General features: G+C 39.8%; 1 protein-coding gene across 50 annotated transcripts in view; it reads right to left on the minus strand.

Annotated features, from left to right (window-relative positions):
* The window catches only part of LOC127359849 (NACHT, LRR and PYD domains-containing protein 12-like), a 49550-nt gene that overhangs the window by 14392 nt on the left and 20119 nt on the right, over window positions 1-15039 (minus strand). For 5 of the 50 annotated variants that reach the window (XM_051394146.1, XM_051394125.1, XM_051394115.1 and 2 more), the window contains exons 1-4: window positions 3872-3959; window positions 2472-2544; window positions 1262-1387; window positions 592-702 (exon numbers count right to left, since the gene is read on the minus strand). The exons of 6 other annotated variants lie outside the window; for them this stretch is intronic. In XM_051394146.1, the coding sequence (XP_051250106.1) occupies window positions 592-702; window positions 1262-1350 (200 nt within the window). In that variant the 5' untranslated portion in view covers window positions 1351-1387; window positions 2472-2544; window positions 3872-3959. Of the gene's footprint in view, window positions 1-591; window positions 703-1261; window positions 1388-2471; window positions 2557-3871; window positions 3960-6724; window positions 8030-8154; window positions 9091-9241; window positions 9289-10548; window positions 10720-13958; window positions 14133-14333; window positions 14508-14678; window positions 14853-15039 lie in introns of those variants that run through there. 39 more of the 50 variants (XM_051394114.1, XM_051394147.1, XM_051394137.1 and 36 more) reach the window with 30 other exon arrangements.

Below are 15039 nucleotides of genomic sequence, written 5' to 3' on the forward strand. Positions count from 1 at the left end.
CCAAAAAACACTCCTTTATTGTTCGAATCAGCCAAACAATTACTGACATTTTGTCCATATTGCTGAATATTAATGCTAATTGAGAGCGATCACTCTTCATGGACACACAGCTGGGTTCAGGTTTTTTCCTCCTGATAGAAAAACAGGATCAGTTCTGCACTGCACCCACAACACACTGAGACAGAACCTGCCAGTGACTGAATACACCGACTGTACACAGTGTATTTGTACCCAGGGAGTTAGGATTTCTATAAAGTCAGTGTTTGATTTAGACATGTTTCACTGTGTATTTTAAAGCTGTATTCAGTGCAGTGTGCAGTATAGGCGGGGAAATGATGGAGTGGAGTGACCATATCGGTCCAATTAGGATAAAAAGAGGAACAGACGTGGTGTCAAAGCAGTGAGTTTCTATAAACTGCTGCAACTATTTGTTCACTGTGAAACTGAGGCTCTTGTAAATTCAGCTGATCAGACACAAACCATCACCGTCCATTAAAAGACATTTTAAAACATTTAAAAATAGAGATTTCACAACGGAGAGTCTGATAAAAACACATCATTTTATTTTCACCATCAGTTTGAAATCCTCACCTTTGATCAACAGAGTCTTCTTTGAAGTTTAAAGGATTATCCATAGAGCGATCACTCTTCATGGACACACAGCTGGGTTCAGGTTCAGGACAGTCTGGTCTCTGATGGATCCTGATAGAAATAAATTCATTAAAGCTCACATATTCAGAAACATTCTCACTGAATCAAAGACTTTGTGAAATGATGTATAATTTGAAATGTTTGAATACAGGGCTGGACAATAAGAACAATGTCTTCAATTACTGACATTATGGACGTGTTACTGAACACAATTTACTGATGTCACACACTTCAACACACTGTCTGAATTCCATATAATTAAAGTGAGAGCAGCTACAACATCTAAGCAGCGAGCAATCAGCTCCCAGTCCAGTCCAGAAGAGCAGAATGTGGAACTGGTCAGACTGGAATGAATCAGGACAAACATCAGCAGTGAGCAACATGAGGAAGGAAATCTGCTCTGATTGATTCAAACACATGTTACTGTTACATTTCTCATTATGAAGCTGAATGTTTCTCCTGGTACTGATTTGAGATCAGATTGTCCAGCCCTGTTTGAATACTGACAACTACGTACTTTAGCTCAGATAAATGTCTTTGTTCCAAATGGAGAATCAAAGCCTTTGTGACATGGAGAAGAGTCATGGACAGTTAGAGATCCTCATCTCACCTCTGAGCTTTGGTCCTTGTGTCATGTTCCCCACACAGAGTGCTTTTAGAGGGAGGGACTCCCTCCTCTCTGTCCTCACACTGATTCATAGCAGAGCCCACACCTTCACACAGACACAGCAACCTGCTGGGAGAGATCACACATTATTTCCCATCATTCCTCTCAGTCACATGACAAACACACACAGCTCTGATTGGAGGGATTAGTCGACTCGCAGCAACGTGAACTCAGTTTTATGTTAGAAATATACAGTGTAGGTCCCCAGCATTTAGAAACTGACAGATTCCAACTCAATTATCATTATTAGCATTAATAAGCATGTATGTATGTCTGTGTGGAGAATATTTCAACAGATACTATAGTAGTGGTTTTGGGAGTTGCTGAGGATGATGGATCAAATTTTGACATTTACAAAATACAAAATTGCACTTTAATTTTAACTCCAGGTTCACTGATTTTGAGGTTCTTTATATGCATAATACATTGGAACTGCAGTTTAGGAAGCTCTTTGTCATTGATGTTCAGATATTTTTTCAAATTTCTGCTGGTGTTCTTTTGCTGTGCAGCATTTTCTCATTGACCTGTGTCTCTGCAGCTGTGGTTATGTATTAAGCAAATAAATAATCTCAAAATTGACGAAGAAATACTCAAAAATCAGCCCACTGGGAGATGAAATATTGCCACAGATGTCAAAAATGTATTCATCATCCTCAAAATCCCCCCCAAAAACACTCCTATATCGTTCGAATCAGCCAAACAATTACTGACATTCTGGCAATACAGCTGAATATTAATGCGAACTATGCTAATTGACCAACATATGCAAGTAAGCATCTGTCAGTGTGTAAATGCTGGAGATGCAGACTGTATATTTCTAACACACAATAGGACAATAGGATTCTACTGGCTGATATAAACGGCTCATTCAGCTCAATACTAAATCCACTCATCTGACAGTTTCCATGGCAGAGTAGAAATGTTGTTGGCACTTTGAGCTGCAGTATCTAAGAAATGACATTCACAATGCTCTTTAGTCTGTGGGGTTGGTTGAAGACTAGAGGAATACTCTTCATGTTGCTGTTTCACTTCTATTTGACTGACTTTGAAAAGCTCCTCAACAGTTGAAATGTTGCTCTTTTTCCAAGTCTACTATATCCAGTCAGAGCATGCAGTGGCAGCTAGTCCAATAATCCAAAATCAATCCTGTTACCTTGGCAGCTGCTGCTGAATTCACATCCACATCAGCTCCCAGAGACTTTCTACCTTCATCTGTAGAGGAAACACTGAGAGCAGAGCTGCAAGCATCAGTCCAATCACTGATCAGCACTGAGAACTCATCATCACTCATTCATCCTTTACATCAGTGGTTCCCAACCTTTTTCTATCACTGAGTAAACTGACGACCCCTGACTGAGGGACATATTTTATACATATTTCATATTATATCCAAACTGTACAATCAACCCAAATATTGAACTCAGTAACTGCAAGAAGTTGAAGTTGATTCTGATGAATTCTGAGCAGATTATTTCCTGTTTAGGGAACTTTTTATACAGTTTGTCTGTGTTATGTATCTTTTATCATTTTTAACAATCATAAATACTTAATATGCTTCTTTTTGGACAAATTCACTGTTTTCTTGTCCCTGATGACAGTTTACTTTACATTGACTTTTCTTCACAGAAGTGAACCAGATGCTGAGATATAGGCCGACCTACAGACCCCCATGAAGCTTTGGAGACCACTAGCGGGGGGTTCCGACCCTCAGGTTGGGAACCACTGATTTACATCATTTCTGCTGTAAAACTATCAGCTGCTTCTCCACTGATTGGCTGCTTCTCTCTGTTTCCTCTCAGTGTCAGTTGAATCCCTTTGTCTTGTTGGACTGTTGCTCAGACTAAAGAAGCAGTTAGAAAACATGACTGTGAACTCTGGGAACTACTGATGGCCTTTTCTCATCACTGTCACACATTGCAAACTAATCAATACATGGATCAATAGTGGTTTGTTATTGGCCAGAGGAGATGCTGCTGGTTCTCATTGGTCAGTGTTGAGGAAGAATGAGAGCAGAAAGCTGCCATCAGCTGCTCTACTTCTACTATCAGTCCACTAGATGGCCTCATGGAGCTGAATTTATCTGACAGCTTTACTTCCTGCTTACTTTTCAAACATGGGATCAGTTTATAAAATAGAATTCATTATTTTATATTCAAGCAGCCAAAAGTATTTGAAGTAGTTCATATTGGCTCCACCTGCAGCAACTCCAACATTAAAGTACTGATTACATGTTAATGCATCAATAATAATCATCCACTAATATAATAATACAACACTGACAGAGGCCATTCTGTACACTGACTACTTTCACTTTACATACTTCAACTACATTGATAAGGTGAGCTCATAAAGACAGACAGAAATCATACAGTGAGTACTCTGAGTACTGTCAGTGAGTACTCTGATTACTTTGAACAGTGACACACTGACAGTAAGATGGAGGAAACTCTTCCTCCATGTTGGTTCTCAGTTGACTGTTAGTAGAGTTTTCTGCTCTTTCTACTGAACTAAACTAACAAGATGAACAAACAGTGAAAAGTGTCTCTTACTAACCTTCACATGGACAGAAGAAGAAGCTGCGACACGACGAGCTCACAAAGTGAAAGTAAACTGTGGACAGGAAGTGGCTGTGACGTCCCGGTTGTCAGGGCAACGGCAGGTGTGGGGAGTGGAGTGTCTGCAGAGAGAGACTGGGAGCTTCAACTACATTGTGCTGATAATACTTCTGTAACCGAGGAACTTTTTAATGCAGCACTTTAAGTTGTAATGGAGTATTTCTGTAGTGTAGTATTACTACTTTTACTATTTTCAGCTTTGAACTGTTGGTCAGACAACATTGTGTCACTGTGGGCTCTGGATGATTGTAACGGGCATTTCTCAATATTTACATATATTTTAGATTAATGACAATAATAATTAGTCACAGTCCTTCCTCAATAGTAGAAATCAGCTCCACCTGAGCAGCTACAACAGCCAAATACAGCAGTAATAATAATCTAATGATAGAATATAATATAGTGTAACAGCTGTAGTTCCTTACTCCCCCCAGGGTGTCCTGACTCAATCCTGTGTTCCTCTAATCCAAGTCTACAGGAGGACGCACTGGTCCCTGAGGCCTCTGGTTACTGGTTGAGGGTCAGTCCCCATACTGGGGTCAGAGGCCCGACCCTCCACCACAGGGAGCTTTAAACCTGCTGTGTCGTGGGGAAAATCTCTGTTTTCAACCCCAGAGGAGAAGACCTCCAGTTGATCCTACTCTCTATGATCTCTTCTAACCTCTGACACTCTCCAGTTTAAAGGATATCACACATACAGAAAGGCAGTTCTCATCATATATGACCTCTGTACAATGAACATATACAGATATCAAACATTTCTGATGCCCAACTCAGTGAGTGCCTGTATAAGTCCTTTATTTGTCTCTGTGGGGCAACAACAGTAACACAGGGTGAGACATACAGATAGAAAGAAAGACAAATAGAGCACATAAACTGATCTTCAGTCAGCAGACAGCTGGCAGCAGATATATCTACACTGTGAGGATAAAAAGACAACAAAACTGTAATTAAATTTCTTTTGATTATAATAAAATCAAACTATGATTAATGGAATAAAAGGAGGGTCATCCTGAGTTCTGTTATCATATGCAACCCAGCCGGGTCCATTCCACCAAATCTGTGCCAATTCATTCCTTATAGCTTTTCAGCAATCTATCTAATAACACATATTTACACATGATTTAGCATTTTTCAAAACAGGAAAAATAATTTCCTGCATCGTTTTAGTAAATTGATTAAATGTAGCCACCTAGCATTAATGTTAATAGCACGAGAACACTGAGCACCTTCAGGTCGTTTATCTAAAAAAATAAAACTAAATCTAAGAAATCATTTAGGTAACAGCATTTAGACGTCGGTTATTCTTACAACATGATCAAAAATGCAGAACGTAGAGTGAGAGAAGTTACTTTTATTTTCGTCCCATGACCTTCAGTAGATTGAACTGATGCTACTTCTTTTTGATCATGTTCCTCGTGAAATGTCCCACAGACCTGGGAGTGACAAAGGGTTCCGGTGGCTGTGAAACTGTGTGAAAGGACCTTTCTAAAGCCAGTGTTTGGTTCGTCAAACCTCCTACATTTTACACACTGGACCTTTAACCTCACCTTCTGAGCAGTTTCAGCCTGCTGCCAGTTACTTATAAGACATTTTGCTATTACCTCCTTACTAGTTATTCAAAAAGATGACATAAAACAGTGACAACAATGCAAGCCTGTGATTCCTTCATTACTGTTACTTCACACACTGAGGTGATCACCAACACAGTCCACCACTAGCAGAAATTATACAGTCAAGAGTTCCTGCCACTTTCTGGACAAACAGGACCTCCATGAACCAAACACACACACCATCCAACACCAGATGTCCCAGAACCTCCAAACTGTGTTCAAACTTTAACAAATACACTCAAATAATCAATAATAACATATCTGATACTGAAGAAGGGTTTAATACAGAAAGACATACAGGATGACAAGATAAACAGATTAATTAGAGCTCAGAGGTGTTTCAGTTGGACGCCGAATTCATCTTCCCGTCTCTAAACCCCAGATTTAACAGAAAAACTTGTGTTTTGACTCGTTGTATTAATCTGCAGACTCTAATGTACAGCATACTGTCAATGTTCAGACTACAACAGCGCCCTCCTCCATACACTGCTCATAGGCTGACACCTGCTGGTGACTTTATGGAACTGCACGGAGGTGACACGGTCTTCTTTCTAAATTGTAATATTGACTCACACGGGCCTTAAGGCGCTGCCAGTGTTTGTGTGGGATGAATGCGCACCCTGCTGGTGAAACTAAGCAACTACATCTGAAATCTACTAGGCTGTATCGCTCTACACATTGTTAAACTGTAAAAACTGGGGATTGCACTGTGTGTGTAACTAATGGGCGTTACATACATATTAAAAGTAAGAATTAATAGTGAATTTTTAACTCTGATACACCGGCACAAAAAAATACATATTTCTCTATTATGTTCTTTCTGTAAAACAGAAATCAAATCTGTCTCTCATCTATTCCTTAAACGGACTCACAAGAGTTCTGGATTGAAGTTGATTTATTCATTTTAACCAGATTAACACCCATTAATGTCAGAAAGTCCTGTTTCATATTAATGTTTTAACAAATTGAACTAATAGAATGATATTTGAATAAATCTGTTCTAACAAACAATATTGTCACAGACATGAAAACAGAGTTAAACTGTTTCAGCTCAGCTAATATTTGAGGAAGGAATAAAACACATAGTTTATCTCACACATTAAACAGTAAGCCTTAAACTTACTTTCTCAGAGTTTTCTGTAGAAACACAGTAAGTGATTAAAAACTCCACACTAGAGGAAATTCATGGTTCTTTTATTTTAACATGGTGAATATTACTATGAAATTTACACTTTAACCATCAAAATGTTTCCCTTTACGCATTTAACATGAACCACAGAAAATACTAGAATTGTCTGTACAAAATGGAATTAACTTAGTAGCTAACACACGAGCAGCAAACAAAGTGAGAAGCTGAGAAGGAAACCCGTTTCACTTTCAGCTGGCAACTGCTCATCCTCAGTAATCGTTATCACTTCTTACTGCTTCTCAACTCTTATGAAGCTCAAAGTTATTACACGGAGCGTCTACTTCAAGTTCCACATTGAGGCTCAGAGGTCGTCTCTCTCTCTCTCTGTGTCACGTACACCTCTCCCTGCTCGCCAAAAGCACCCCAAAACCTCCTGTCAATCATAGCGAGGGCCGGAAGTTGGTGAAACAAACCTTTAGTAGTTAGGGCCCGAGCACTGACCGTGCGATGGCACTATTGTAATTGGCAGGAAAAATAATTTTTGTCAAACAAACGCATTTTTGGAGGCTTTCCCGTGCTCGAAAACTCATGAAATGCACATGAGCATGACAAATTGGCCCCTCTCAGGGGCCCATAAACTGTGCCACCCAGGTCCCCTTTCACTGATATGCATAGAAATCGGCACATGCGTAGATCTTATCCAGACGTACAAAAAATGAAATGAGGGAGTTGTCATAATGAATTGGCCCTATACAAATAGAATAGAATAGAGTTGAATTGAATTAATGCCAACATGTCAGTTTGATCACTTCTATATTTGTTGAATGATTCTTTATGGAATGATTGATTTCCTCACTACAGCTGCTCCACAAGTTCACCTCTTTAACACAAGGGATTTCTGACATCAGTCCTTAAAGCTGCAGATTCCTCTCAAATCATTTGGACTTTCTGTCATTTCAAACAACTTTTGGACTCTTTCAGCTCGTCATTAGTTTCTGACTTTATACCTGATCTGTTCTGTTCATTGAACAAACAGCTGAGTTGGTTCTTGATCAGTAGTTTGGTTTACACTTCTTATGTCTCTCTGTTCAAATGTAAAAATCTGATTAGTGTTTGTTTTATATGAGTTTCCCCAAACGATTTAACTAATCCTTCATTTTATACAGTGTTGGATCCATTTGGACAGTTTTGCTTTGACATCATTTAGATGTGGTTTCCAGCATCATTTATTATCTGGAATCAACCCAAAACTTTGATTTCTTTTGATTTCAACCTGACTTATCAAAGTTTGTACATTTGTTCCACGATGACCAAAGATGATGAATTTAGTTCAAATCAAAGCCACTCTTTACTCCTTGGAACTATTTTTACACAGATGCTGAATGTGATCCTGAAAGACTCTTGTTTGACATCTGAACACATTTTTTCTTCACAGAAACAAAAGTTTTAAGGCAACAAAGTTCAGTTTTAGACTCAAAGTTGAATATTTGTTCACACTTTAATATTTGAGTCATAAAAACACTTTCCCTCTAACTGTGCTTTCAAAAAGAAGAAGATTTGAAAAACAAGCAGCCACATTTGATCCTAAAAATGTTCATTTTTCTCAGAGTTATAGAAGAAGATCAATTCTTTCTATCATTTCTTTCATCTCTACGTCTGCAGGCTGCACATTACCCTCACACATGATCCCTTCATCCCAGCATCCTTTGCTCTTCTCTTCCTTCAGCCTCCTCTTCCTCCTCTATTACAGTAAACACATCAGGTTGGTACTAACTAACATCAGCTGTGTGTGATCCTGTACAGACTGAACTATCTGGTCAGCAGTGAGAAAGTTTCTCTCTCCCTCCTACAGAGGACACAGAGACAATGAGGAACTGTAAGACCAGAACCTAAACCCAGGATAAAGAGTTTCAGTGAATGTGGTGTTGAAGGTGTGGAGGTGGATCAGTGTGTCAGAGGAGACTGTGTAGAAGGACAGAGTGCCAGCAGGACAGTCCACATACACTGCTACTCTACCAGAGGAGGAGGAGGAGGAGGAGGAGGAGGAGGAGGAGGAGGAGGAGGAGGAGGAGGAGGAGGGTGTTTTTATGTCATTGTGACAGACAGAGTAACGACCATCAGAGCACTCCAGTCTCCAGGACTGATCATTCCTTCCAAACAAACAGTCTGTACTGTCTCCTCTCCTCCTGATTCCTCTGTAACTCACTGATATATCAACTCTTCCTCTCCACTCGACCTCCCAGTAACAGCGACCAGTCAGACCATTTCTACACAGCAGCTGACGCCACCAGTCAAATCTGTCTGGATGAACAGGATATGACTGATCCTCCTCCACAGCTGTCATCTTCCTGCTGTTGTCAGACAGTTTGATGTTTCTGTTCACTGTGTTTGTGTCGACTGTGAGTTCACAGGAATCTGATGGAGAGAACAAGACACAATACAGCTGCAGTTATTGATCTATCATCTGATCATTGATTGACACTTTGATGATGACATCAGAGCTGTGAATGAGTGATGTCACAGTGTGAAGATGGTTGAATGTGTGCTGCTTTGTTTTCACACTTACACTTCCTCAGACCTGGTCTCAACCATCGGACTCCAGCAGGCTCCACCCTGAAAGGAGGAGGGGGGTCAGAGCAGCATGGAAACATGGACATTACATCGCTCTCATACACAGAGCTTATTCTCTACAAATGGACTTACATCTTCACATGGAGCACTTATTATTAATCAGCTGATAGTCTTTCAGTTCAGTGGAGCTTCTTCTGATTGGCCGATGGCTACAGCTCATTATTTTCACTTATTGATGATCTATTATTATTATCAGTATTATATTGATGATCATCATAAAGTTCAGACTCAGTTTCCTCTACCAGTCAGTCAGTAAATTAAATGATTAAACCTGCATCAACTGATTTATTTGTCCACTTGGGGTTCAGTTTATAAAGTAGTTGTGTCTAATGTAACCAGGTTGAAAGTATATCTTTATTTTTTTTGACTGAAACAAAGTCCTGACAAATATCCAAGAATCTGAGTTTGATGAAGTTCATAACATGTTTTGTACATTTGAACAGTATATTTGAACTGAAGTGTTAATACCTGTACTGTCACTTTAAGAGTCTGTGTGGCCGTGTGATCAGGTCTCTGTCCTCTAAAGCTGTTCTAGTCAATGAATTAATATCAGATTATGATACTGATTTACTGTCTTACTGAGACCTGGCTGTACCACGAAGAGTATGTTAGCCTCCCCCCCCCCACTGACCACTGTCAGGAATCTTGGAGTTACCTTTGATCAGGACATGTCCTTTAATTCCAACATAAATCATCCCCACATCTCTTCCTCTCTCTCTCTTTCTGCACTCATTCATGTCCCATTAATGCATGTTACTAACTTCACTTCTTCCCCAGAGTTCTTGTGCTTTCTCGTCTCGTGTCTCCAAGGTCTTGCTCATGGTGGTACTGTTGGGTCTCTGTAAATAATGTTATAAGGAGTTCGGTCTAGACCTGCTCTATATGAAAACTGTCCTGAGATAACTTCTGTTATGAATTGGTGACGTACAAATAAAACTGAACTGAACTGAACTGAATTGTAGTTTAGGTGACGCCTTTAGTTTTTCTGGACTAAAAGGTAACACACGCTGATGGCGGATGACATCCATCAAAATATCTCAAACTATTTATGATATGAGCCCACAAACCTGCAGCGTGACAACATTGACAAATATCAACCCCCCATGATGCTCACCAACCCATCAGGATAAACCACTGTCCTATTTTCCAATGTCGAAACAAGACATCGGTCCAGAAAAACTGAAATGTCATCACCTTTCCTCTGTCACCTGACTACTACTACTGTATTGATCCGCCTCATACCTGAGAGTGTCCAGTCTCCAGTGTGGATCCTCCAGTCCAGCAGACAGCTTTGTTGCTGAGTCTCCTGGATGATTGTAGCTCAGGTCCAGCTCTCTCAGATGGGAGGGGTTGGAGCTCAGAGCTGAGACCAGAGAAGCACAACCTTCCTCTGTGATCAGACAGCCTGACAGCCTGCAAACACACAGAACAACATGTAGTCCGGTGTAAAAGTACAGGGGTTAAAACAAGTTAATTTGAAATACAAATAATTATTTCAGTGAATGAATTAAATAATTCAGTAATGCAAATAAACTGAAAGTAATTTAGGTTAAAAGCAGTGAAAGATGAAATGTTAACCGATAGATTAACATAAATTCATAATAAATAAAGTAGAGCGTAAATAGTTAATTAAGTAGTTACATTAAACTGTTCTGTATAGTAGCTGAAGAAAAGTGTGTGGTAAACTAAACATGAATTTTCAGATTAGTGTCATTGGTTCATGCTGTTTCTTCTCCTTGCTCTCCTTCTTCTCCTTGCTCTCAACGAAGGCGGACGCATCTCTCTCTCCCTCCCGTCTCCCTTATCTTCCTGCTTTGCTTCTCTAGTTTCGTCCTGTCTTGTCTCTAACTTTTAGGAGCCTCTCCCCGTATTGCTCTCCACATTTAAATCATGGAATTAGTCAACTGGTCTCTCAACGCAATTGACAGAATTTTCTCGACGAGAAGCTCGGGTTCGGGGGAACCTGTCTGCCCTGAAGGAACGTTTGCCGCTGGTTACACGATGGACTCCTGGGAGAAGTAGAGGGTCGTGTGCCTGGTGATTCTTTCCGTAGAGGAAATCGAGGATCTCTACATATTCGGAACCATGATAACAGGCTATCTGCTGATTGGATTAGGCATTGCCCTGGTGTATCGGAAAATTCGAAAGACGGTGTCAGCAGTCCAAAGCCCCATGAAGCTGCCCGACATGATTGATGGAGTGAGCAGAGCTGTTAGCGCTCAGACTGTGGGTATACACCGCAACATGGAAAACATCTTGGATAGAGCTGTTAATGCTCAGACTGTGGTCATTAACCGCAACATGGATAACATCTTGGAGAAGTTTTCGGCTTTGCAAAGGAGAATGAATCGATTTGAAGACCAGAATGGACAAACAGAGTAAGTCGTGTCCATTGAAATGCGACTACTCGCCCTAACCCAAACAATCATAATCTAATCTGCATTCCGGCCCTCAGTAGCACCGGCCTTGGCCAAGGCCGCTGCTGAAACAACTCCTCCAGGAGATCGCTGCAGTGACACGCTCTGCCCTATTCCTCCCTCCCTTCCCACACAGACACCTGTTGATAGTTGACTCTGTTTAGGACTGATCAGGGACGTCTCCATGGCAACCTGCTGTGTTATCACGATGACACCATGTGAACTGAGGCACTGATTGAGAGGCTAGACGAAGAGACTCTCCAGGCTTATGTGCACACACGCACCCATGGACACTTACACATGCGCATATGCAACACACCCCTCTACACCTATCCCTCTAGTTTATTTCTAAAACCTGACAGTCCAGAGTTGGGACCAGGAAGCAGAGCTGCTGTCTTACACACTTCTCTGCTCTTCCATTAGAACAGTCACCCACCCAAAACCCCATAGAGACTGTGTCTGTCCCCCGACCACCTAAATTATTTAAAGAAATAAAAACAAGAGGAGTTAAACATAAAAATCTAATAAAAATTAAAACTAACTCCTCAGTAGCACAAAATAAAAGAATGAAATGTGGACTGTTAAATATCAGGTCTATGTCCTCTAAAGCTGTTTTAGTGAATGAATTAATATCAGATTATGATATTGATTTACTTTGTCTTACTGAGACCTGGTTGTCCCACAAGGAGTATGTTAGCCTAAATGTTATAGTGTACCGCGCTCCTGGACCGTACTGTGATTTTATATCTGTTATTTCATTTTTGTTTATCTGTTAACTAAGAAAGTAAATATTATTTGTGTTAAACTGGAAAACAACTGGTTAGTTAACTATTATTTCATTTATTTGAAAGAGTTGTCTGGGGTCAGTTATTTAAAATAGTGTAGAGTACATATTAATAGAGCCACTGCTTAGTCTAACAAAGTTATTCAGTCCTTCCAAAAAAAAGATTTTTTTGGTGATTGTTGCGGGAAAAAATCCTTGATTATGCGACACGTTTTCCGAAAAAACGCAATGGAATATGTGGGATATTTATGCAATTTTATGGGAAGAAATTGCGGGAACTTGCAAAAATTGCGGGAACTTGCAAAAATTGCAGTTTGATGAAAAAGAGAAAAAAAGGTGATTCCCCCAACCTCTCATTAGGCTACTACCTTAATGTAAAGAGTCATTTCTTATTACTTCCTATGATAAGCAAGCATACTATATCACAGAAAGTGCTGGGAATATTTAAGTTCTCATCTTGTTTTATTTCAGACCTTAATAAACACATGGCTCAAACTTACAAAACATTGATGAGTCAAACAAGTTCTGTAGCTTTACAAAAGGAATATGCTACAACTTCTGTAAAAATGAATAACTAAAATATAACAAACTAAAATGTGTGCTTCCTGTTTTACAGAGGTAGCTATACAAAACAGACATTTTCTGTTAAACTAAGTGCTTCCGATGCACAAAGTGCAATCTCTTACTGTAACGTAAATTTACATACTACTGATATACTTACAACTGTAAGGTTTTTTAAACTAATATGATTTCACCCACTGCTAACAAAAAAGTGCAATCTTGTATTTTTGTTGGCAAATGAGACTGATTTGCGGGCTTCATCATGGCTTCATCGCGGGGTTTGCAGCTTTTCGATGATGTTCATGTCGCGTAATTATGTCAGCATATCGTTCCCATGGCAACAGGGGAAAATGGCTGCTCTTGTGTGAAGTAAACGCAACATTTTTCAACTTTCTGCTAAGATATATGTGACTTTTTTGCAACAAAAATGCAGGGATTATGAAATCATGCAAGCCCAGCATATTTTGCGCGGAAATCGGCAATTTATGCAGCGAAAGTGCGGTGTGTTTGAAAAATGCGGCCCTGCATGAATATGCGGACTTTGGCTGATTATGCATTGAATGTGATCGCATAATCAAGTTTTTCTGGAAGGACTGGTTATTCATAAAGTATTAGGCCATAAAAAGTTTCACACAAAACAGGTAAACCTTCGTGGTAGCTACCTTAATAAATTGAACCCAAACACCCATCATTTAATTCCAAGGTGAGTTGCTTTAACTTAAGCATTTACTGAGTGTTGGGGTGCTACAAACACATTACATAATAAACATGTTCAAGGAAAGAGACTCAAACTAAATAAACAAAACAATGTTAGGAAGATTACAATTGTATCCATCAACATAATTCAGGTTTAAAGTGGTTATCAGTTGAACAGGCTGACGAATACTGACCTGAGAGTTTCCAGTTTACAGTGTGGACTCTTCAGTCCAACAGAAAGCAGCTTCAGTCCCGAAACCTGCAGGTTGTTGTTACTCAGGTCCAGCTCTCTCAGACTAGAGGACTGGGAGCTGAGAACTGAGGACAGAGCTTCACAGCTTCTCTCTGAGAGGTTACAGTCACTCAGTCTGTAGAGACAATGATCAACAATAAGAAAAATAACATTTGTGTCCAGCACTTTATCACTCAGCCAAAACCAAAAACACTTTAAATTAGTTCTGTAAAAATGATATCAGCTAGTGAGGAGTTTCTAATGTTGGTGATACATAATAATATTATAATATAATAAATCAGGTTTAAAGTGGTATAACAGGATGATGAATCCTGACCTGAGAGTTTCCATCTTACAGTGTGGACTCTTCAGTCCAACAGAAAGCAGCTTCAGTCCTGAATCCGGCAGGTTGTTGTTACTCAGGTCCAGCTCTCTCAGATGGGAGGGGTTGGAGCTCAGAGCTGAGACCAGAGAAGCACAACCTTCCTCTGTGATCAGAAAGCCTGACAGCCTGCAAACACACAAAAAAACACATTACATAATAAACATGTTCAAGGAAAGAGACTCAAACTAAATAAACAAAACAATTATTTGAGACAATGTTAGGAAGATTAAAATTGCATCCATCAACATAATTCATGTTTAAAGTTGTTATCAGTTGAAAAGGTTGACGAATACTGACCTAAGAGTTTCCAGTTTACAGTGTGGACTCTTCAGTCCAACAGAAAGAAGCTTCAGTCCTGAATCCTGCAGGTCGTTGTTACTCAGGTTCAGCTCTCTCAGACTAGAGGACTGGGAGCTGAGAACTGAGGACAGTGCTTCACAGCTTCTCTCTGAGAGGTTACAGTTACTCAGTCTGTAGAGACAATGATCAACAATAAGAAAAATAACATTTGTGACCAGCACTTTATCACTCAGCCAAAACCAAAAACACTTTAATCTATCAGTTCTGTAAAAATTATATCAGCTAGTGAGGAGTTCCCAATGTTGGTGATATATAATGTCTTTATAACTAACTGACTATAAATCGAAAAGGTAGCAGA

The sequence above is a fragment of the Dicentrarchus labrax genome, unplaced genomic scaffold, assembly GCF_905237075.1.
Source record: "Dicentrarchus labrax unplaced genomic scaffold, dlabrax2021, whole genome shotgun sequence".
NCBI lineage: Eukaryota > Metazoa > Chordata > Actinopteri > Moronidae > Dicentrarchus > Dicentrarchus labrax.